Source organism: Brassica napus, chromosome C8 (assembly GCF_020379485.1).
Source record: "Brassica napus cultivar Da-Ae chromosome C8, Da-Ae, whole genome shotgun sequence".
NCBI lineage: Eukaryota > Viridiplantae > Streptophyta > Magnoliopsida > Brassicales > Brassicaceae > Brassica > Brassica napus.
In genome coordinates this window covers 779,624-803,251 of record NC_063451.1, presented here as the reverse complement: position 1 = coordinate 803,251, position 23,628 = coordinate 779,624, and the positions used below count along the sequence as shown (strand labels likewise).

The 23,628-nt window shown below is 35.5% G+C and overlaps 3 protein-coding genes, 1 non-coding gene and 1 pseudogene across 5 annotated transcripts; 2 read left to right on the top strand and 3 right to left on the bottom strand.

Annotated features, from left to right (window-relative positions):
- Window positions 1–11,267: 11,267 nt before the first annotated feature.
- On the top strand, window positions 11,268–13,558 carry LOC125591512. Its single transcript, XM_048765891.1, has 2 exons — window positions 11,268–12,744; window positions 12,972–13,558. Exons 1-2 carry the CDS (start codon window positions 11,268–11,270, stop codon window positions 13,556–13,558), a joined length of 2,064 nt encoding a protein of 687 aa, XP_048621848.1.
- Window positions 13,559–16,792: 3,234 nt separating this feature from the next.
- LOC125591565 lies at window positions 16,793–18,681 on the bottom strand (annotated as a pseudogene).
- Window positions 18,682–18,757: 76 nt separating this feature from the next.
- On the bottom strand, window positions 18,758–19,736 carry LOC125591564 (photosystem II repair protein PSB27-H1, chloroplastic-like). Its single transcript, XM_048765985.1, has one exon. It carries the CDS (start codon window positions 19,380–19,382, stop codon window positions 18,858–18,860), a length of 525 nt encoding a protein of 174 aa, XP_048621942.1. The 5' UTR covers window positions 19,383–19,736; the 3' UTR covers window positions 18,758–18,857.
- A 568-nt stretch (window positions 19,737–20,304) lies between these two features.
- On the top strand, window positions 20,305–23,543 carry LOC106402168 (probable protein phosphatase 2C 1). Of its 2 annotated transcripts, XM_048765981.1 has the most exons (7): window positions 20,305–20,606; window positions 21,506–21,617; window positions 21,704–21,950; window positions 22,040–22,351; window positions 22,424–22,541; window positions 22,630–22,853; window positions 22,923–23,543. In XM_048765981.1, exons 3-7 carry the CDS (start codon window positions 21,717–21,719, stop codon window positions 23,304–23,306), a joined length of 1,272 nt encoding a protein of 423 aa, XP_048621938.1. In that variant the 5' UTR covers window positions 20,305–20,606; window positions 21,506–21,617; window positions 21,704–21,716; the 3' UTR covers window positions 23,307–23,543. The 2 variants fall into 2 exon arrangements, with proteins under 2 accessions (XP_048621938.1, XP_013698302.2); XM_013842848.3 differs by having other exon boundaries at window positions 20,307–20,606; window positions 21,506–21,950.
- On the bottom strand, window positions 23,506–23,577 carry TRNAQ-CUG. The gene has a single exon. It is a non-coding gene; the product is annotated as a tRNA-Gln (tRNA).
- Between the last annotated feature and the right edge of the window lie 51 nt (window positions 23,578–23,628).

Sequence of the window (23,628 nt, the reverse complement as noted above, 5' to 3'; positions counted from 1 at the left end):
AATGGAGACAACAAAGGCTCCAAACCTCTTTCAACATCATCATATGTTAGTGCAGGATGCAACAATGCATTAAAACAATATTTTCATATTTTTTGAAATTTTCTCAAAATCTATGTGTTAACCCCCGACAAAAATATTGAATTTTGGCAAATGCTTTATATACTGAAGCCTATAATCTTTAGTGTTGTTTTAAAATTTCTAACCACATTCTACATGTGTATGAATGTATGCTAAACTCTCTTTCATAGTACATGAGCATCGTTCAATTTTTTTAATAAATTAATTTAGTAAAACTTCATATACAACCTAAATTAGTGGACTAACCGTTATAAAATCGCTAATTTCTAGAAAAATAGGGATAACAAAGGTTTCAAACCTCTTTGACCATTATCATATATTAGTACAAGAGGCAACTATGCATTAAAGCAATATTGTCCCCCTACAAAAATATTAAGTTTTACGTTAAATACGTTATATACTATATACTGAAACTTCTACTTTTTATTGTTGTTCTAAGTTTTGCAACTACATTATAAATTTGTATTAATGAATGTTAAACTCTCTTTTATGGTATATGGTAATCGTTCTAATTTTTTATCAATTAATTAGTAAAACTACATAATACAATCTAAATCATTGGAATAACCACTACAAAATCACTATTTTCTTGAAAAACGGACACAACAAAGGCTATAAAGCTCTTTCAACATCATCATATATTAGTGTATGATGCAACTATGCATTAAAACAATATCGTCATATTTTTTTAATTTTTCTCAAAATTTATATGTTAACCTCTACAAAAATATTGAATTTTGGTAAATGCTTTATATACTGAACCCTATAATATTTGTGTTGTTTTAAAATTTATAACCACATTTTACATTTGTATTAATGTATGCTAAACTCTCTTTCATAGTACATGAGCATCGTTCAATTTTTTATAAATTAATTGAGTAAAATTTCATATACTCCCAAAACTAGTGGACTAACCATTATAAAATTGCTAATTTTGAGAGAAATGGAGACAACAAAGATTTCAAACCTCTTTGACCATCATCATATATTAGCACAGGAGGCAAATATGCATTAAAGCAATATTGTTATATTTTTTGATTTTTTTTCTCAAAATCTATATGTTTAACCCCTACGAATATATTGAGTTTTACGTTAAACGCTCTTTATATTGAATCTTAAACTTTTTAGTGTGGTTTTAAAATTTCTGACCACATTCTACATTTTTTTAACGTATGTTAAAATCTCTTTCATTGTATTTGGGAATCATTATAATTTCATATAAATTATTTAGTAAAATTTCATAATACTCCCTAAATCGGTGGAATAACCACTATAAAATCGCTATTTTCTTGAAAAATGGAGACAACAAAGGCTCCAAACCTCTTTCAACATCATCATATGTTAGTGCAGGATGCAACAATGCATTGAAACAATATTTTCATATTTTTTGAAATTTTCTCAAAATCTATGTGTGGTTCCCCGACAAAAATATTGAATTTTGGTAAATGCTTTATATACTGAAGCCTATAATCTTTAGTGTTGTTTTAAAATTTCTAACCACATTCTATATTAGTATGAATGTATGCTAAACTCTCTTTCATGGTACATGAGCATCGTTCAATTTTTTTATAAATTAATTTAGTAAAACTTCATATACTACCTAAACTAGTGGACTAACCGTTATAAGATCGCTATTTTCTAGAAAAATAGAGATAACAAAGGTTTCAAACCTCTTTGACCATCATCATATATTAGTACAAGAGGCAACTATGCATTAAAACAATATTGTCCCCCTACGAAAATATTGTGTTTTACGTTAAATGCTTTATATACTGAAACTTATACTTTTTATTGTTGTTCTAAGTTTTGCAACTACATTATAAATTTGTATTAATGAATGTTAAACTCTCTTTTATGGTATATGAGAATCGTTCTAATTTTTTATCAATTAATTAGTAAAACTTCATAATACAATCTAAATCATTGGAATAACCACTACAAAATCACTATTTTTTTGAAAAACGGACACAACAAAGGCTATAAACCTCTTTCAACATCATCATATATTAGTGTATGATGCAATTATGCATTAAAACAATATTGTCATATTTTTTTAAGTTTTCTCAAAATTTATATATTAACCTCTACAAAAATATTTAATTTTGATAAATGCTTTATATACTGAACCCTAAAATATTTGTGTTGTTTTAAAATTTATAACCACATTTTACATTTGTATTAATGTATGCTAAAATTTCTTTTATGGTACATGAGCATCGTTCAATTTTTTTTATAAATTAATTTAGTAAAACTTCGTATACTCCCTAAATTAGTGAACTAACAATTATAAAATCCCTATTCTCTATAGAAATGGAGACAACAAAGGTTTCAAACCTCTTTGACCATCATCATATATTAGTACATGAGGCAACTATGCATTAAAGCAATTGTTATATTTTTTTATTTTTTCTCAAAATTTATGTGTTATCCCCTACGAAAATATTGAGTTTTACGTTAAACGCTCTATATACTGAAACTTATACTTTTCATTGTTGTTCTAAATTTTTTAACGGCATTCTAAATTTTTTTAATGTATGTCAAACCCTTTTTTTATGGTGTATGAGAATCGTTCTATTTTGTTTATCAATTAATTAGTAAAACTTCATAATATTATCTAAATCAGTAGAATAGCTACTACAAAATCGCTATTTTCTTGAAAAACGGAAACAAAAAAATTCTCCAAACCTCTTTCAATATCATCATATGTTAGTGCATGATGCAACTACGCATGAAAACAATATTGTCATATTTTTTGAAATTTTTTCCAAAATCTATGTGCTAACCCCTACAAAAATATTAAATTTTGAAAAATGCTTTATATACTGAATCCTATAATATTTTGTGTTGTTTTAATATTTCAAACCACATTCTACATTTGTATTAATGTATGCTCAGCTCTTTTTCAAGGTACATTACATCTTTCAATTTTTTTATAAATTAATTTAGTAAAATTTCATATACTCCCTAAATTTGTGGACTAACCATTATAAAATCGCTATTCTTTAGAGAAATGTAGACAACAAGGGTTTGGAACCCTTGTGACCATCATCATATATTAGTACTTGAAACAACTATGCATTAAAGCAATATTGTTATATTTTTTGAATTTTCCTCAAAATCTATGAAAATATTGAGTTTTTCGTTAAACACTCTATATACTGAAACTTATACTTTTTATTGTTTTTATAAGTTTTCTAACGATCTACTAAGTTTGTATGAATATATGTTAAACTCTCTTTCATTGTATATGAGAATCATTATAATTTCTTATCAATTAATTTAGTAAAATTTCATAATACTCCCTAAATCGGTGGAATAATCACTATAAAATCGCTATTTTCTTGAAAAATGGAGACAACAAAGGCTCCAAACCTCTTTCAACATCATCATATGTTAGTGCAGGATGCAATAATGCATTAAAACAATATTTTCATATTTTTTGAAATTTTCTCAAAATCTATGTGCTAACCCGTCCAAAAAATATTGAATTTTGGTAAATGCTTTATATACTGAAGCCTATAATATTTAGTGTTGTTTTAAATTTTCAAACCATATTCTGCATTTGTATTAATATATGCTAAACTTTCTTTCATGGTACATGAGCATCGTTCAATTTTTTTATAAATTAATTTAGTAAAACTTCATATACCCCCTAAATTAGCGAACTAACAATTATAAAATCGCTTTTCTCTATAGAAACGGAGACAACAAATGTTTCAAACCTCTTTGACCATCATAATATATTAGTACATGAGGCAACTATGCATTAAAGCAATTGTTTTTATTTTTTGATTTTTTTTTCAAAATTTATGTGTTATCCCTTACGAAAATATTGACTTTTACGTTAAATGCTCTATATACTAAAACTTATAATTTTTATTGTTGTTCTAAATTTTCTAACGACATTCTAAAATTGTTTTAATGTATGCTAAACTTTTTTTAAGGCATATGGAAATCGTTATAATTTTTTATCAATTAATTAGTAAAACTTCATAATACTATCTAAACCAGTGGAATAACCAATACAAAATTGCAATTTTTTTGAAAAGCGGAGGCAACAAAGGCTTCAAACCTCTTTCAACATCATCATATGTTAGTGCAGGATGCAACTATGCATTAAAACAATATTGTTATTTTTTGAAATTTTTCCAAAATCTATGTGCTAACAACCCCTACAAAAATATTGAATTTTGGTAAATGCTTTATATATTGAATCCTATAATCTTTTGGATTGATTTAAAATTTTAAACCACATTCTACATTTGTATTAATGTATGCTAAGCTCTTTTCCATGGTACATGACATTGTTCAATTTTTTTATAAATTAATTTAGTAAAACTTCATATATTACCTAATTTAGTGAACTAACCATTATAAAATCGCTATTCTCTAGAAAAATTGGGACAACAAAAGCTTCAAACCTCTTTGACCATCGTCATATATTAATACAGGAGGCAATTATGTATTAAAGCAACATTGTTATATTTTCTGATTTTTTCTCAAAATCGATGTGTTAACCCCTACGAAAATATTGAGTTTTACGTTAAACGCTGTATATACTGAATCTTAAACTTTTTAGTGTGGTTTTAAAATTCTAACTACATTCTACATTTGTTTTAATGTATTTAAACTCTCTTTCATTGTATATTAGAATCATTATAATTTCTTATCAATTATTTAGTAAAATTTCATAGTACTCCCTAAATCGGTGAATAACCACTATAAAATCGCTATTTTCTTGAAAAATGGAGACAACAAAGGCTCCAAACATCTTTAAACATCATCATATGTTAGTGCAAGATTCAACAATGCATTAAAACAATTTTGTCATATTTTTTGAAATTTTTTCAAAATCTATGTGTTAACCCCCTACAAAAATATTGAATTTTGGTAAATGCTTTATATACTGAAGCCTATAATCTTTAGTGTTGTTTTAAAATTTCTAACCACATTCTACATTTGTATTAATATATGCTAAACTCTCTTTCATGGTACATGAGCATCGTCCAATTTTTTTATAAATTAATTTTGTAAAACTTCATATACTCCCTAAATTAGTGGAGTAACCATTATAAAATCGCTATTCTCTAGAAAAATATGGACAACAAAGGTTTCAAACCTCTTTGACCATCATCATATATTAGTACAGGAGGCAAAAATGCATTAAAGCAATATTGTTATATTTTCTAAATTTTTCTCAAAATCTATGTGTTTTCCCTTGTACGAAAATATTGAGTTTTACGTTAAACGCTTTATATACTGAAACTTATACTTTTTATTGTTGTTCTAAGTTTTGAAACTACATTATAAATTTGTATTAATGAATGTTAAACTCTCTTTTATGGTATATGAGAACCATTCTAATTTTTTATCAATTAATTAGTAAAACTTCGTAATACAATTTAAATCAGTGGAATAACCACTACAAAATCGCTATTTTCTTGAAAAACGGACACAACAAAGGCTATAAACCTCTTTCAACATCATCATATATTAGTGTATGATGCAACTATTCATTAAAACAATATTTTCATATTTTTTAATTTTTCTCAAAATTTATATGTTAACCTCTACAAAAATATTGAATTTTGGTAAATGCTTTATATACTGAACCGTATAATATTTGTGTTGTTTTAAAATTTATAACCACATTTTACATTTGTATTAATGTATGCTAAACTCTCTTTCATGGTATATGAGCATCGTTCAATGTTTTTTATAAATTAATTTAGTAAAACTTCATATACTCCCTAAATTACTAGACTAACCATTATAAAATCGATATTCTCTATAAATATGGAGACAACAAATGTTCCAAACCTCTTTGACCATCATCATATAGTAGTACATGAGACAAATATGCATTAAATCAATTGTTACATTTTTTGAATTTTTCTCAAAATTTAAATGTTAGCCCCTACAAAAATATTGAGTTTTACGTAAAACGCTCTATATACTGAAACTTATACTTTTTATTGTTGCTCTAAATTTTCTAACGACATTCTAAATTTTTTTTAATGCATGTTAAACTTTTTTTTTATGGTATATGGGAATCGTTCTAATTTTTAATCAATTAATTAGTAAAACTTCATAATACTATCTAAATCAGTAGAATAACCACTACAAAATCGCAATTTTTTTTAAAAGCGGAGAAAACAATGGCTCCTAACCTCTTTCAACATCATCATATGTTAGTGAAGGATGCATCTATGCATTAAAACAATATTGTCATATTTTTTGAAATTTTTCCAAAATCTGTGTGTATAACTCCTACGAAAATATTGAGTTTTACGTTAAACGCTCTATATACTGAAACTTATACTTTTTATTGTTGTTCTAAGTTTTGCAACTACATTATAAATTTGTATTAATGAATGTTAAACTCTCTTTTATTGTATATGGGAATCGTTCTAATTTTTTATCAATTAATTAGTAAAACTTCATAATACAATCTAAATCAGTGGAATAACCACTAAAAAATCGCTATTTTCTTGAAAAACGGATACAACAAAGGCTATAAAACTCTTTCAACATCATCATATATTAGTGTATGATACAACTATGCATTAAAACAATATGTCATATTTTTTGAATTTTTCTCAAAATTTATATGTTAACCTCTACAAAAATATTGAATTTTGGTAAAGGCTTTATATACTGAACCCTATAATATTTGTGTTATTTTAAAATTTCTAACCACATTCTACATTTGTATTAATGTATGCTAAACTCTCTTTCATGGTACATGAGCATCGTTCAATTTTTTTATAAATTAATTGAGTAAAATTTCATATACTCTCCCTAAATTAGTAGACTAACCATTATAAAATTGCTAATTTTAAGAGAAATAGAGACAACAAAGGTTTCAAACCTCTTTGACCATCATAATATATTAGTACAAGATGCAACTATACATTAAAGCAATATTGTTATATTTTTTTATCTTTTCTCAAAATCTATGTGTTAACCCCCCTACGAAAATATTGAGTCTTACGTTAAACGCTCTTTATACTGAATCTTATACTTTTGAGTGTGGTTTTAAAATTTCTAACCACATTCTACATTTGGTTTAAAGTATGTTAAACTCTCTTTCATTGTATATGGGAATCATTATAATTTCTTATCAATTATTTGGTAAAATTTCATAATACTCCCTAAATCGGTGGAATAACCACTATAAAATCGGAGATCCAACAAGACGGAGGGAGTAACGCGAAACATGAGTTTCTCTCCCAGACGAGCTTCCCGAGGAAAGTAGTACGTAAAACTTTCGTAAAGGCGCTATCTCCTATTACCCGCTGGTTTACTTGCTGTTTATGGGCTTATTCCTCTGAATATTCCCCTCTTTATTTCAAATTCTTTCCACTTTGGGAGTTATTCATCGGTCTGTGCAAAGTCTTGGCCTTTATTCACCGGGTTCTTCCCCCGACCCGACGTCGGAGGGACCGCCGTCAGTTACTTCGCCTAATTTCCGATGCCGGAACAAGTTCTCCAGGTAGCTAGTATGTTTACTGTTTCGTGTGACGAAAATCGCTGACCGTTTTGAAGATTGTTGATACAGGGGTTCCTGTCCTTTTTTGTGTTGGTAAAGCATTTAAGAAAACCTTGAATCCCTTCGGTCAAGATGCATAGAAGAATTTCTGAGGCTGATAAAGGAAAACAAATCTTTTCTGATGATTATCAGGCGCCCCGTACGGCTCGAGTGAGAGCTGAGCTCCCGGAAAACACAGAGCTCCTCAACAAGTGTTCCCTTACCTTGATAGGGAGAGTTACAAACCGTTCTATCCAAAAAATCTGGCCCCTTCTATCTTTCTTTTCGGATCTCTGGAAGTCAGATGTGAAGCCAGTGGGGGCAGATCTAGGGAATGGTCTCTTTCAATTTCAGTTTGCGCGAGAGGAAGACCTGCTCCAAGTCTTAGAGAAGAGGCCATACCACTTTGCTAGGTGGATGGTTATAGTCCAACGGTGGGAACCTACATTATCCAAATCTTTCCCGGCGCTAATCCCCTTTTGGATTAAGATTTAAGGGGTTCCAATCCACCTCTGGACAGAAGGTATTTGTCAGAGTATTGGCAACGATATAGGTGTCTATGAGAAAGCTGAAATCACCCCCCTGGCTATGAAAATGATAGTTCATGTGAATGGGTTGCTTCCATTGATTACTTCCACTGTTATAGAATACCCCAATGGTGAAGAAGTCTCGGCCAGATTAGTCTATGAACGGCTTGAAAGACATTGTACAACTTGCCTCCGGCTGGATCATGACATTCATGATTACTTGGAGGAAAGGGCAAAGAAGCGAGAGCTTAAGACTGCGCAGGACGCTGATCCTAGTAAACAAGCCTCATTTCCCTCTGGTCATGAAGGCCGGGATGTGGGGGGGAAAACCTCGAGCAGATAACACAACCTATCAATTCTCGGCCTCTACTGGTGCTGGCGCTCCTGAGAGAAGACCCTGTCACTCTCAAGAAGAGTATGGCCGACGTTCGTACAAACCCCAACCAAAGGCTTGGCAGGAGAAAGAATCGTACAGGCGGTCTAGTCAAGCCAGGGAACGAGCTCGTTACCCTGAGGATCGTTATAAGGGGCACTTGAAAGACCTTGCCACTCAGAGACGTCAAGGCTCGTCCCAAGATAGAAGTTACTACAGAGCAATCACGCAGATTCCAACTTCTGAGGCAGATAAAGGGTCCAGCTCAGCTAAATCCCAGTTTAGAAATGGTGAAAAGGGGATTCCCTTAACTGATACTACCTCTATTCTCCTTGTGGAAGCCCTGCAGCTAGCGAGAGACGAGGTTCGGGATGCAATGCTGCAGTAGGACCCAACTGAAAGAGAAGCCCGTATTGAGAGAAAGAGGCAAGCTGAAGAGCAAGGAGATCTAGATACAGCAGCAGCCCATATGGTCTAGGCATCCCTCAATGCAAATGCGAAACGTCAGGCCCGAGAAGACGCGTCGCTTACACCCGAGAGAATCCCTGCAATGCAGCGTTTGTCACTCCCGTCGTCTCAGGAGCGCATCCCAATGGCACTACGGCTTGGTGCCAACGCTTCTTTAGCTCCTAGGCTTGACCATGTCGATAGTGAAATGGTAGAGATGCAGGAAAGCGCGGAGCGAGTCCCAGCTGCTTTGAGAATTGGACACCTTCCGGCCCCACAGCGAGAAAGGGAGCCAGGTGCTCCTATTGCACCTTTGAAGAGGAAACCTGGATGACCCCCCGGAGCCAGAAAAGTGCCCGAGACCGTAGGAACAAAACCAATTGTGGTCGCGGCCTCTAGTAGTAGGGTCCGAAAAGTGCCGGGTGGCAAACCTTCCCCAGTAAGAAGATCATCTAAAGCTACTAAGGCGAAAACAGCTACAGGACCTTCCCGTGGAAAGAACCAAGCAGGAGGTTCAACAACAAGCTCTGAAAACATGCCTATTTGTAACATGATCCCGAGCTCTTCTAGGAAGAGGATGGATTTTCGGATCCCATCCGCTCCGGGTCCTTAAAAATGGTGAGCTGGAACTGTCAAGGTTAGGGAATCTCAAGACAGTTCGTCGTCTCAAGGAAATAGCGAAAAAATTCAGGCCTGACATCTGCTTCCTTATTGAGACCAAAAATCCCGACTCTGTAGTTCTTCAAAAATGTGATCAGCTTGGGTATGAAGAACACTTCCTGGTAACTCCGATTGGCCATGGCACAGGAGGGCTTGCCCTGCTTTGGAAGCAAGAAATAAAACTACAAGTGCTTAATTCTAGCTCTGATGTAATAAACGCAAGCATTGAATACGAAGACAAATTATTCTATGCGAGTTTTGTTTATGGCAGTACATATAGAGTGCAAAGAAACAGTCTGTGGAATACCCTTTTAACATCAGCTGAAGTTAGAGATTCCATTTGGTTCCTTACCGGGGATTTTAACGACCTACTCTGTAGTGATGAAAAGGTGGGCGGACCTGACAGATCGAAAGGCTCCTTCTCGGATCTCAGAACTTTTTTCTCCGAAGGTGATTTATATGACCTCCACCATTCGGGAGACCCACTTTCATGGAGAGGACAAAGAGGTACTCACTTTGTGAGATGCCACCTAGATAGGGCAGTGGCAAATAGTTCTTGGGCTGAGACTTACCCGACAGTGCGCTGTCAATACTTGGAATATGAGGGCTCCGATCATAAACCTCTTCTTACCTGCCTAGATCCGACCATCATGAAGCGAAGGGGTCTGTTTCGGTACGACCGACGGCTCAACACTAATGAGGAAGCAAAGAAAGTGATTTACGAGTCTTGGGCAAGTAATGATCAGAGTAGAGTCTCGGAACGGCTGGCCTCTACTAGAAGAGCTCTATCTGAATGGAATAAACTTCAACAACAGAATAGCAAGATTCTCATTGAGCAAAGGAAGCGAGAGTTGGAAGCAGCTCTCACTAGTCCCCTTAATGATACAGTCCTGATTAAAGAGATCAGCGATAAGTTGAATGAAGCTTACCTTGCGGAGGAGTCCTTTTGGAAGCAAAGAAACCGTTTGCTCTGGCTAAGCTTAGGTGATAGAAACTCGGGTTTCTTTCATGCCTCGGCAAAGAACAGACGCAGAGCCAATGCGTTTACAGTTTTGGAAAATACCGAGGGGGGATGGTGTATAAAAAAGCCGAGATAGCCAAGACGGTTATTGAGTACTTTAAGAACATGTTCACTTCAGAGCAAGGAGATCGGGGAGAAACTGTTAATTATGCCCTCCGACCTATTGTTTCGCATGAAGATAACGAGGTACTGATCGCAGTTCCTTCGGCTGTGGAGATTAAAGAAGCAATCCATGATATTAATGGCGAGAAAGCACCAGGCCCGGATGGGTTCTCAGCGAGTTTTTATCACACTCACTGGAATGAGGTTGGTCCAGACCTAGTACAAGAAATTCAGGGATCTTGAGATCAGGAACTCTGCCTCTCGGGATCAATGACACTCATATCCGCCTGATCCCGAAAATTAAAGGCCCGCAGCGAGTGTTTGATTACCGTCCTATTGCCTTATGCAATGTGTACTACAAAGTCTACTCCAAGATTCTTCAGAAGCGACTGCAGCCTCTATTGGGAAAAATCATTTCTGAAAATCAGTCAGCCTTTGTCCCGGGCCGATTGATAGGGGATAATGTACTCATTACCCATGAGGTACTACACACTTTGAAGACGTCCCGAGCAGAAAAAAAGAGTGGCGATGGCAGTGAAGACGGACATAAGTAAAGCATACGATCGGCTTGAATGGGATTTCATAGCTGCAGTGCTAGAGAGACTCGGATTTCACCAACATTGGATTGGTCTAATCATGCAGTGTATCTCGTCAGTTACATATTCCTTCCTCATCAACGGTTCGCCTAGAGGAAAGGTTATACCGAGTCGAGGGATTCACCAAGGCGATCTCCTCTCGCCCTACATATTCATATTATGTAGTGAAGTGCTCTCGGATCTTTGTAACAAAGCACAAGCAGAAGGACGCATCCAAGGCATTAGGGTTTCTCGGGGGAGTCCCCGGATTAACCATCTTCTTTTCGCGGATGATACTATGTTCTTCCTAAAAGCGGAAAGAGAGTCGACTTTAGCTCTCAAAGAAATTATGCATCGTTATGGGACAGCGTCTGGTCAATCAATTAATTTTGAAAAGTCATCTGTTACCTTTTCACGCAGAGCTCCGGCTGAACTGAAAAATATGGTCCATACAGAGCTTCAAATCCAAAAAGAAGGCGGTGTTGGAAAGTATCTCGGGCTTCCAGAAATTTTCGGGAGAAAGAAGAAAGACATGTTCTCGTCAATAGTGGATCGTATTGTCCAAAAAGCAAGCAGTTGGTCTAACCGGTACCTATCCGCAGCAGGAAAGATGGTAATGCTTCAAAGTGTTCTCTCCTCTATACCATCCTACTCCATGACCTGCTTCAAACTGCATGTATCTCTTTGCAATCACATCCAATCAGCGTTAACGCGCTTTTGGTGGGATGACAAGACGGGGAAGAGAAAGATGGCATGGTTAGCTTGGGATAAAATGACTCTGTCTAAGAGTAATGGTGGACTGGGCATACGGGACGTGCAAGCTTTCAATGATGCCTTCTTAGCTAAAATTAGCTGGCGGCTAAAAGAAAACCCCGACTGTCTATTGGGCAGGATCTTATTGTCTAAGTACTGTCCAGATGGAAATCTTCTAACTTGTACTGCCCTGTCCGCGGCTTCCCATGGGTGGCAGAGCATTCTGTTGGGTAGAGATCTTCTGGTAAAAAATCTGGGTTGGATAGTAGGAGATGGAGCGTCGATCAAGATATGGGATGATGCTTGGCTGAGCCTCGAAGCCCCGTGTAGACCTATGGGACCTGCAACTAGTGAGACGGCTTCATTGTGCGTAAAAGACCTTATTCAAGAAGGGAATGGCGAATGGAACAGAGAATTTGTGCAAACAGTTCTACCTTTTGAGGAGGAAAGAGTGTTGAGTATCACTCCCAGTACAAAAGGAGCCTCGGACGTTCTTAAATGGCTGGGAACTAAGACAGGAGAGTACAAGGTCAAAACAGGATACTACACGGCCATGGCCGAAGTAACTGAAGAAATTTTGGAGGGAGAAGCTACCCCTGAGTTTGACTGGAGAAGAACAGTATGGAACCTAAAAATTGCTCCAAAGGTTAAGATGTTTACCTGGAAGTGTTTGAAAGGTATTCTCCTGGCTGGAGAAGTGTTACTAGGCCGCCACATAAATGTCAATCCTGCCTGTAAGAGGTGCGGGAACTCGGAATCTATCAATCATCTTATTTCCATTGTCCTTTTGCTCGACAAGTGTGGAAACTCGCTCCTCTGGATGGAAGCTTTCGAATTAGCGGATTGATAGATTTGAGAGCTGACTGGAATGACCTACATAAGCTTGGTTGTCTTCCCCCGACAGGACTAACATCCTCCCCTCTTGTGCCCTGGATCCTTTGGGCATTGTGGAAGGCTCGCAACAAATATGTTTTTGAGAATTTTGATGGGAGTCCGGCAGACATTTTATCGCAAGCAATAGGTGCAACAAAAGAATGGGCCGCAGCGCAAGACAAAAAAGAAAGAGGCAGCCAAAGGGTTACCCAACCCCTTCCCCATGAAGCTGGAACAGTCGCAAGGTCTGATGTTGCGTGGTCGGCGTTAACAAAGAATGCGGGTCTTGGCTGGGTCGTGGTGACTCGAGAACAGAGGACTCTGTTTAAGCTAGGAATCGCCTTCACCCCCTCAGCCCTAGTTTCTGAAGCCCTAGCCTTGAAGGAAGCGGTGATGGCTTGTTTCAGGATAGGAGTAAAGGATGTGAGATTTGAATCAGACTCAAGGATGCTGATTAACGCCATCAACGGCAAAGACCCTCTGTTTGAGATTTACGGAGTTGTGGAGGATATCCACATTCTATCTAATGCTTTTGATGATGTTAGCTTTGCTTGGTTGTCGAGAGAGAGAAATGGTGAGGCTGATATGCTTGCCAAGAATGCATTAAGGGTTGTATGAACAAGGGGTGGTCGTGGCTACCTTAATGCCCCCACCAAACTAATTTATAAATGAAAGTTTTTGTGACAAAAAAAAAACACTATAAAATCGCTATTTTCTTGAAAAATTGAGACAATAAAGGCTTCAAACCTCTTTTAACATCATCATATGTTAGTTCATGATGAAACAATACATTAAAACAATATTTACATATTTTTTGAAATTTTCTCAAAATCTATGTGTTCCCCTACAAAAATATTGAATTTTGGTAAATGCTTTATATACTGCATCCTATAATGTTTTGTGTTGTTTTAAAATTTCTAACCACATTCTACATTTGTATTAATGTATGCTAAGCTCTTTTTCATGGTACATAACATTGTTCAATTTTTTTATAAATTAATTTAGTAAAACTTCATATACTACCTAAATTAGTGGACTAACCGTTATAAAATCGCTATTCTCTAGAAAAATAGGGACAACAAAGGTTCCAAACCTTTTTTTTCATCATCATATATTAGTACATGAGACAACTATGCATTAAAGCAATATTGTTATATTTTTTGAATTTTTCTCAAAATATATGTGTTAACCCCTATGAAAATATTGAGTTTTGCGTTAAACGCTCTATATGTTGAAACTTATACTTTTTATCGTTGTTCTAAATTTTATAACGATATTCTAAATTTGTATCAATGTATGTTAAACTCTCTTTCATTGTATATGAGAATCATTATAATTTCTTATCAATTAATTTAGTAAAATTTCATAAGACTCCCTAAATAGGGGAAATAACCACTATAAAATCGCTAACAAAGGCTCCAAACCTCTTTCAACTTTATCATATGTTAGTGCAGGATGCAACTATGCATTAAAACAACATTGTCATATTTTTTGAAAATTTCTCAAAATATATGTGTTAACCCTACAAAAATATTGAATTTTGGTAAATGCTTTATATACTGAAGCCTATAATCTTTAGTGTAGTTTTAAAATTTCTAACCACATTCTACATTTATATTAATGTATGTTAAACTCTCTTTCATGGTACATGAGCATCGTTCAATTTTGTTTATAAATTAATTTAGTAAAACTTCGTATACTACCTAAATTAGTGGACTAACCATTATAAAATCGCTATTTTCTAGAAAAATAGGGACACCAAAGGTTTCAAACCTCTTTGACCATCATCATATATTAGTACAGTATAGAACTACGCATTAAAGCAATATTGTTATATTTTTAAAATTTTTCTCAAAATCTATGTGTTAACCCCTACAAAAATATTGAGTTTTACGTTAAATGCTCTATATACTGAAACTTATACTTTTTATTGTTGTTCTAAATTTTCTAACGATATTTCTAAATTTGTATGAATGTATGTTAAACTCTCTTTCATTGTATATGAGAATCATTATAATTAATTATCAATTAATTTAGTAAAATTTCATAATACTCTCTAAATCGGTGAAATAACCACTATAAAATTGCTATTTGTTTTTTGAAAAATGGAGACAACAAAGGCTCCAAACCTCTTTCAACATCATCATATGTTAATGCATGATGCAATTATGCATTAAAGCAATATTTTTATATTTTTTGAATTTTTCTCAATCTATGTGTTAATCCCTACAAAAATATTGAGTTTTACGTTAAACGCTCTATATACTGAAGCCTAAACTTTTTAGTGTTGTTTTAAATTTTTTAACTACATTATACATTTGTATTAATGTATGTTAAACTCTCTTTCAGAGTATATGAGAATTGTTATAATTGTTTATCAATTAATTTAGTAAAACTTCATAATACTCCCTAAATCGGTGGAATAACCACTATAAAATCACTATTTTCTTGAAAAACGGAGACAACAAAGGCTCCAAACCTCTTTCAACATCATCATATGTTAGCACATGATGCAACTATGCATTAAAACAATATTGTCATATTTTTTGAAATTTTCTCAAAATCCAAACCCCTACAAAAATATTTAATTTTGGTAAATGCTTTATATACTGAAGCCTATAATCTTTAGTGTTGTTTTAAAATTTCTAACCACATTCTACATTTGTGTTAATGTATGCAAAACTCTCTTTCATTGTACATGAGCATCGTTCAATTTTTTTTATAAATTAATTTAGTAAAACTTCATATACTACCTAAATTAGTGTATTAACCATTATAAAATCGTTATTCTCTAGAAAAATAGGGACAACGGAGGTTTCAAACCTCTTTGACCATCATCATAATATAGTACCGGAGGAAAATATGCATTAAAGCAATATTATTATATTTTTTTGAATTTTTCTCAAAATATATGTGTTAACCCCTATGAAAATATTGAGTTTTGCGTTAAACGCTCTATATATTGAAACTTATACTTTTTATTGTTGTTCTAAATTTTCTAACGATATTCTAAATTTGTATAAATGTATGTTAAACTCTCTTTCATTGTATATGAGAATCATTATAATTTCTTATCAATTAATTTAGTAAAATTTCATAATACCCCCTAAATCGGTGAAATAATCACTATAAAATCGCTATTTTCTTGAAAAATAGAGACAACAAATGCTTCAAACCTCTTTCAATATCATCATATGTTAGTGCAGGATGCAACTATGCATTAAAGCAATATTGTTATATTTTTTGAAATTTTCTCAAAATCTATGTGTTAACCAACCCCCTACGAAAATATTGAGTTTTACGTTAAACGCTCTATATACTGAAACTTATTCCTTTTTATTATTGTTCTAAATTTTGTAACGACATTATAAATTTGAATTAATGTATGTTATACTCTATTTTATGGTATATGGAATCGTTCTTTTTTTATCAATTAATTAATAAAACTTCATAATACTATCTAAATTAGTGGAATAACCAGTACAAAATCACTATTTTCTTCAAAAACGAAGACAACAGAGGCTCTAAACCTCTTTCAACATCATCATGTGTTAGTGTATGATGCAACTATGCATTAAAACTATATTGTTATATTTTTTTGAAATTTTCTCAAAATCTATGTGTTAACCCTCTACAAAAATATTGAATTTTGGTAAATGTTTTATATACTGAACCCTCTAATTTTTAGTGTTGTTTTAAAATTTCTAACCACATATGTTAAACTCTCTTACATGATATATGAGCATCGTTCAATTTTTTTATAAATTAATTTAGTAAAATTTTATATACTCTCTAAATTAGTGGACTAACCATTATAAAATCGTTATTCTCTAGAGAAATGAAGACAACAAAAGTTCCAAACCTCTTTAACCATCACCATATATTAGTACTAGAGATAACTATGCATTAAAGCAATATTGTTATATTTTTAAAATTTTCTCAAAATATACGATAAGTCATAGACATAGTGTAGAAATAGTTGAAGTCATGATGTTGAACCCTAAGCTGTTTTAGCCAAGAATCCGCAACGCTATAAAGCGAAACCAACTTCTCTTGGTCATCTTGGTCATGAGAAAGCCAGACATTGACCTGCATCTTGTGAGTTGCCATCCCAAATGGGGATAGAGTTATGTCTTCTCCTTCCTTTCGCATCCTCTCTTTGTCACCACCGTTCTCTTCCGGACGTTCCATATCTGTGATATTACAAGGAATTAAACACCAGTGTGATTTCACCGAGTTAAAGGGTTTAGTAGGGATAGAAAATGTGCAGCAGACCTTGAAAAGAAGAAGAAAGGGTGTGGTAAGTGAGGAAACAAGTGGACAAGTCTTTAATGGTTCTTCCCATTGGTATATGATAAATAGGGTACCACGCAACAGACATCCAGCTCGCGGGAGACAGATCAACGCTTCTCAACGACATCAATTGAGGATATCTTTGAGCTAACTCATTGATCTGTAATCCAAATGATATATCTTCAAAGTGTCAAACCTAGCTCATATACCAATGAAACCAGACCAAGAAACAAGGTTTATAATATACCTTATCCATGAGAGGAACTCTGGTATAAGGAGATGATACTGGAGATAAAGGTAGCCCAAACGATCGTTCGGGTTGTTCTCAAGTCGTTCCTCGGAGACACTCTCATCACTACCTGAATCACTAAAGGGAGGATACCTACCATCGCTTTCCCCATCTTCAGACTCTTCCCTAATTAAGCAACCAACACCAGATGAGATTCAATCAAAAAGATTCTTTCTTCTGAGTAAACAATAAGACCTATGAGGAGGATCAATCATTCTTCTAAGAACTCATACTATATGCTTAATGAGAGACCTATGAGGATCAATCAACCAGATCATTAGAAAGCGGAATAAAAGAATTTCAAATTAGGAATCAAACCTTAACCGGAGCAAGGAGGAAGGAGAGGTGAAAATCTGAATGGCAGAGAGATAAGGAACATAGTATTGCACAAGAGATTCACGGTTGGAGAGATGAATAGGAACACTAGCTCCATAAGCGCTCCATTCATCGTAGCAATCCCACAGATCACTCAGCCTGAAAAACTCTCCCGCGGATGCCACAATCCATTCAGGCTTCTAATCTCCCCCTGCAATCAACCCATCAATGAGAATAATGAAAAGATTGACAATTGAAACGTTTTAAGCTAAAAACAAACCTTGGGGAGGCACTGATGGGGTTGTGCAATGCAGGAATCGATCAAGGTTCGATTTTTTCATTGACCCTTTACCACTCGCCATGATCCTCGACGGGAATTGAGAAAGAGATGAGTTTCGTTCTTCAGTGGTAATTGGATGAGATGGCAAGGAAGCAAGCGAGAGAGAGTATTCTGAGCTTTGACGTTATGAAGACTGAATTTAAGGAACAAGCAAAACAAAACAAAACAAAAAAGTGATTGGAAGAGAAAATTCGATTCTCTTAAAAGAAATGTCTAAAGAAGAACGATCACAATCGAGGAGGCTACAATGTGTAAGCAATATCGAATAGTATTATTGTTTCTTTATTATTTTTGTTTTCACTTTCGCTGTGAAAGTTTTGAAGCCACGCGTCGAGCTCTCTGGGAACAAATAGTTAGTTACACGGGAGAAGGTGAAAAGGTAAAGGGGCATAAAATGAGGGACAGGTAGAAATTTTTCTGAACTTTGGTTGAATGAATGAACGAATGGAGGAGAGAGATTTTTTCGGGAAAGTCGAAAAGTTTCTCTCGGTAAACCGGAAGAGAATATATAAATAACGATTGCTTTACTGGCGACGATCGTCAAATGTTAATTAAGTAATTATTATGCTATAGGTATCCATCGAGCAAATTCAAATTTATCTTCTCATAAATAATTCGATAGGCATTTTTGTGAAAATGAAATTCTATCAACAACAAGAATAACTGTGTTACTGTAAATTTTATCTTCCTCTTGAAAGAGCTTTCTCAGCAGTCTCCATCTCTTCAAGAATCCTCGCCTTCCTCTTCGCCGGTATCGGAGCCGTCGGTCCAAAGCTCACGTAATGTCCCGACACTGCGTTCAACGCCGCGTACATGTCCCTGAACGACGCTTTCCCCAGCAGCGCTTTCTCTTTCCTGTACTTCGCCACCCACGAGTTCGACGCCTCTCTCAGCTCCGCCACCGTGTCCGCCACGTTCGGATCCGTCCTCTCCATCGAGAGCGTCGTTCGAACTTTAGAGATCACCGCCGACGTATCCTTCACGTACTCTTCGTCTTCGGCGGCAGAAGCTGGCGACGGAGCTACAAACGGAATAATTGACTGCGTTAGAATAAGCGTTGATGCGGCGGTTAATGAGAGTAAATCGCGGCGGAGGAGGGTGTGGCGAAGAGGAGGAGATACGGAGGCGGTGATGACGGTCGGTTTATGCGGCGGAGGAGGAGGATTGGGTTTGAGAAGAGTAGCTGTCGGTGAAGCTGAAGCCATTGTCGGGAAAGATGTAAAAGAGAGAGTGAAGAAGAGTTTTGTGTGTTTTAGTAACTCAGACAATGTTTTAGGGGTGTTGGATATTTGACGCGTGTCCCTTATCTTCTCTTCTTATCCAGATTGTGAGGTTTTTGAGCATTAGACATGGAAGATCTGAGTCCAACAATGGAGTGGAGTCTCTCTGATGTGATGTTTCTGCGGCTCCCACGGTTTTGTCTTTTTGACGTTTGGGCTTCGTTTGTTAACATAGGCCCAAACGTTTAAATTAGATAAATTGAAAGCATAATAAGTTTACTGAAAGCCAATAAGTTTACATTGGATATCTAAAGCCCATTCATTTTAATAGTTAATTCGTTTATACTTTATAATAATGGATTAGTTTTTCATAATGTCCTTGGACGATCTAGCATTAGTATAATGTAAACTGAGCCACACATCACGTGACGTTCGATAATTTGACTATTGCTGCCATGCACATGAGATGGGAATGGGAATATGGGATGATGAACCTTTTACTCTCTTTTTAAACTTTATTTTAGTGGAAAACGATGACAAGAATTGTATCCAAGATGTAAGAGCACCCCCATTGGTAAACTCTCCGAATCTAGATTCCCAAAATCCACTTTTGATTATTATAATTTTTTTTTTTTGTTTGATTTAAAAAAAAAAAAAAAAATTAATAAACCAACCAATCGCGAATTAGTGGGATTCGTGAACAGTGTTGATACAGGTTCATCCCAGCCAATTCAAGTGATATAGATTCATAAAAGACAAGTTATTATAATAAATTTTTTTCTTGGAAACTGTGTGAGCTCTCTTTACTTCCTTTAATGGGATGCTCTAAGAGATCCTTTTTAAAATGAGGAGTGTATTAAGTTGACCAGGTGTGAAAAGGGAAAATAAAGGAAAGGTTAAGGTGGCCTCCGTGAACATTTATGCTACAACTTGTATCTTATTATTTTTGTTAAATATGGAATGTTATTAATGTGTGAATGAGTGAAATTTAGAAAGTTAAATCAACGATTTCTATAATTAGCATGCAAAGATTTGATTGATTCTTCTCACCTAGTTATATCTACTTGTTCGCTTTCTTCTTCAATTAATATAAGATCTCTCGCCAGCCATATCTCCGGCGACTACAACTACTACATCAATCACAAAACTCTTATAGTCACTGTCTCTCCGAATCATAATTGTCTCCACAAGAACGACCCCAAACCAAAGGTTCGTCCTTTTTTGCTCTGATTTGACCAATCTCGTATAGTCAGTCTGTGTGTGATCTCATTTTGGTTCGAGTTTGAGTTATCGGTGAATAGAAACTTTCTCAGATCCCATTTTATCTAAATCCGAATCATTTTCTCCCTTTTAAAAATCCCACCTTTTTTTCCGTTTAAAGGGTTTCCTTCATCTATCCGTTCATTAGAATCTCAACTTACACGTCCAATTAACGAAGTGTTACAGGACGGGGGGGGGGGGGGGGGTTCACAGTTTATGATATTTATATGTAAAAGCTTATCTAAAGATAATCCCTTTTTGGCGTCATCAGTTAGTTCTCACTACTCAGATTAGGCTTTTGGGGTTTGTTTCTCACTGAGAAATGTAAATTATTATGATGAGTGATTTTTTGAGAAATGATCAATGTAGTAAGTAGATGGTTAAGTGAATCTTCTTTACAAACATTTGTGAATAAATCTGGTCAAAAGCACTTAACACCCCCACACCATGATTCTTGAAATATTGTTCCCTCTCTCTCTTGCCTTATTTTTTTGTTTGGTTTGGGGTCAAAACACTTGCATTGAAACTCGTTTCATGATTTTAGAACACTCTTTGTTCATCTGGATTCATAACACATATTTTGGAAAACTCTATGTTCTTGATTTGTATGCCTTATTTTGATGTCTTAACTTATTATCAAGGGTTAGTGAACTGGAACAGTAAAAGAGTCTTAAGGGTGGTCCAATGACAAACAATTAGGACAGACTGTTTTTGTAATATACTATTATATTGCAAAGATCACATGCTTTGGTTTTCTTCTTTTATGACTTGTTGGTGTCTGCTTTTCTTCTTTTTGGATCGTTGCTATAAACTATTCTCTAAATCATTTTTCCTGCAATTTTTTTCAGCTCACGGTCCATCATATGCATCATCATTGACCAAGATTTGAAGAAAAGGTTTTGCACACGGAGTGTATTTTATTCCTTGTGTGAAAGCTCCTTGGTTTGACCAAATGTGTTGGTAAAGCATTTACATCAGGGATCTGGTTTTGGTACATAAGGAGGAGTCTTTTCGTCTTTTTTTTTTCACAATCTCTCTGCGATCAGATTGCATTGACCAATGGGAGGTTGTGTGTCCAAGAGCAATGAAGAGACTATCTATCGTCCGCGTCTCGGGATGGGATGCTGTGGGAGCAAAATGGGGAGGAGAACGCTCTCAGGCCGCATCGTTTCACTTCATGACTTGGTCTCTATTCCTAATAGGATCACCAGCAGCGGAAAGAGCAAGAGTTCTTGCGTTTTCACTCAACAGGGACGCAAGGGAGTTAATCAGGACTCCATGATCGTCTGGCAAGTGAGTCTCTTCTTCTCTTCTTCTTACTCAATGGTGTTTTGTGTGTCCATCTCCATTAGTAAGAAGGATTTGGTGTGTGTGTTTTGTAGGATTTTATGTCGAAAGATATGACATTCTGCGGTGTTTTTGATGGGCACGGTCCTAACGGTCACCTTGTTTCTCGTAAAGTGAGAGAGTCATTGCCTGTAAGGTTGCTCTCTTTCATGCACTCGATTCAGTCTAAGCAAAACGGATCCACAAGCAAATCTGATAGCCAAGAAGCTAGTGAGGAGGATAAACTGAAGCTCCTGTGGGAAGAAGCTTTCTTGAAATCATTCAATGCTATGGATAAGGAACTTCGATCACATCCTAATGTAGAATGCTTCTGCAGCGGCAGCACTGCCGTTACAGTCATTAAGCAGGTAAGCTTGACAACAAAACATCTCTTTGTTTCCGTTGTGTTCCATTCTTAAGTATTGGTTTGATTGCTTCAGGGGTCACATCTGTTCATGGGAAACATTGGGGACTCTCGGGCGATACTTGGATCCAAAGACAGCAATGATTCAATGGTTGCAGTTCAGCTAACAGTTGACTTGAAGCCTGACTTACCAAGTATAAATGCTTTGCCATATTTGCTTTCAACTCTACTTTTATTTTGGCTGAGTTTTTGGGAATGTTGTTACTGGTTTGGTTCTGATAGGGGAAGAAGAGAGGATCAAGCAGTGTAAAGGTCGTGTGTTTGCGCTCGAAGACGAGCCAGAGGTGCCACGAGTCTGGCTACCATTTGATAACGCTCCTGGACTAGCCATGGCTAGGGCGTTTGGTGATTTCTGTGTGAAGGACTACGGTGTAATATCAATACCCGACTTCTCTCACCGTCTTCTTACTGATAGAGATCAGTTCATTGTCTTGGCATCAGATGGAGTAAAGCCCTGAAACTCTTTCTGAGACTTTCTAGATGAATTGCTTTTACTCAAGCTTTGTTTTGAATAGGTATGGGATGTGCTAAGCAACGAAGAAGTGGTTGAAGTCGTGGCGTCAGCTTCAAGCAGAGCATCAGCAGCTAGGCTAGTGGTGGATTCAGCTTCACGCGAATGGAAACTTAAGTACCCGACTTCGAAAATGGACGATTGTGCAGTTGTGTGTTTGTTTCTTGACGGGAAGATGGACTCAGAGTCGTCAGATTACGAAGAACAAAGATCCTCTTCAGTAGAATCAGATGAAAGCCAGAGAGGAGAGCCGTGTCTTCAGAGAAACGCTACGGTCAGGTCATCATCAGTAGATAACAACAGATGCGGTAATGTGAATGCAGAGGAGAAAGGGACGGAAGGAGAACAGAACTCACTTGTTCAGCTCCCCAGATTCTCTGGAGACTAAACCAAAGACTTGAGACATGATTTTTTTATTGTTTTCAAGAATTGAGTTTTGGTCCTTATGGTTGCATCTATTCTTAAGCATTGGGAGGATTCAATGGGCTCATCATTTCATAAACTGTAAATATCTTAGGTCTTTGTCTCTTGCCTCGAAACTGTGAAAAACCACAACTGGGAAAAAATGTTGTTGCAATGAATTAAAAAGGTCCCACCGAGACTTGAACTCGGGTTACTGGATTCAGAGTCCAATGTCCTAACCGCTAGACCATGGGACCATATGATATCTGCTGCTTCGCATAACTTTAACAAAAGATAATGTTCGAGTA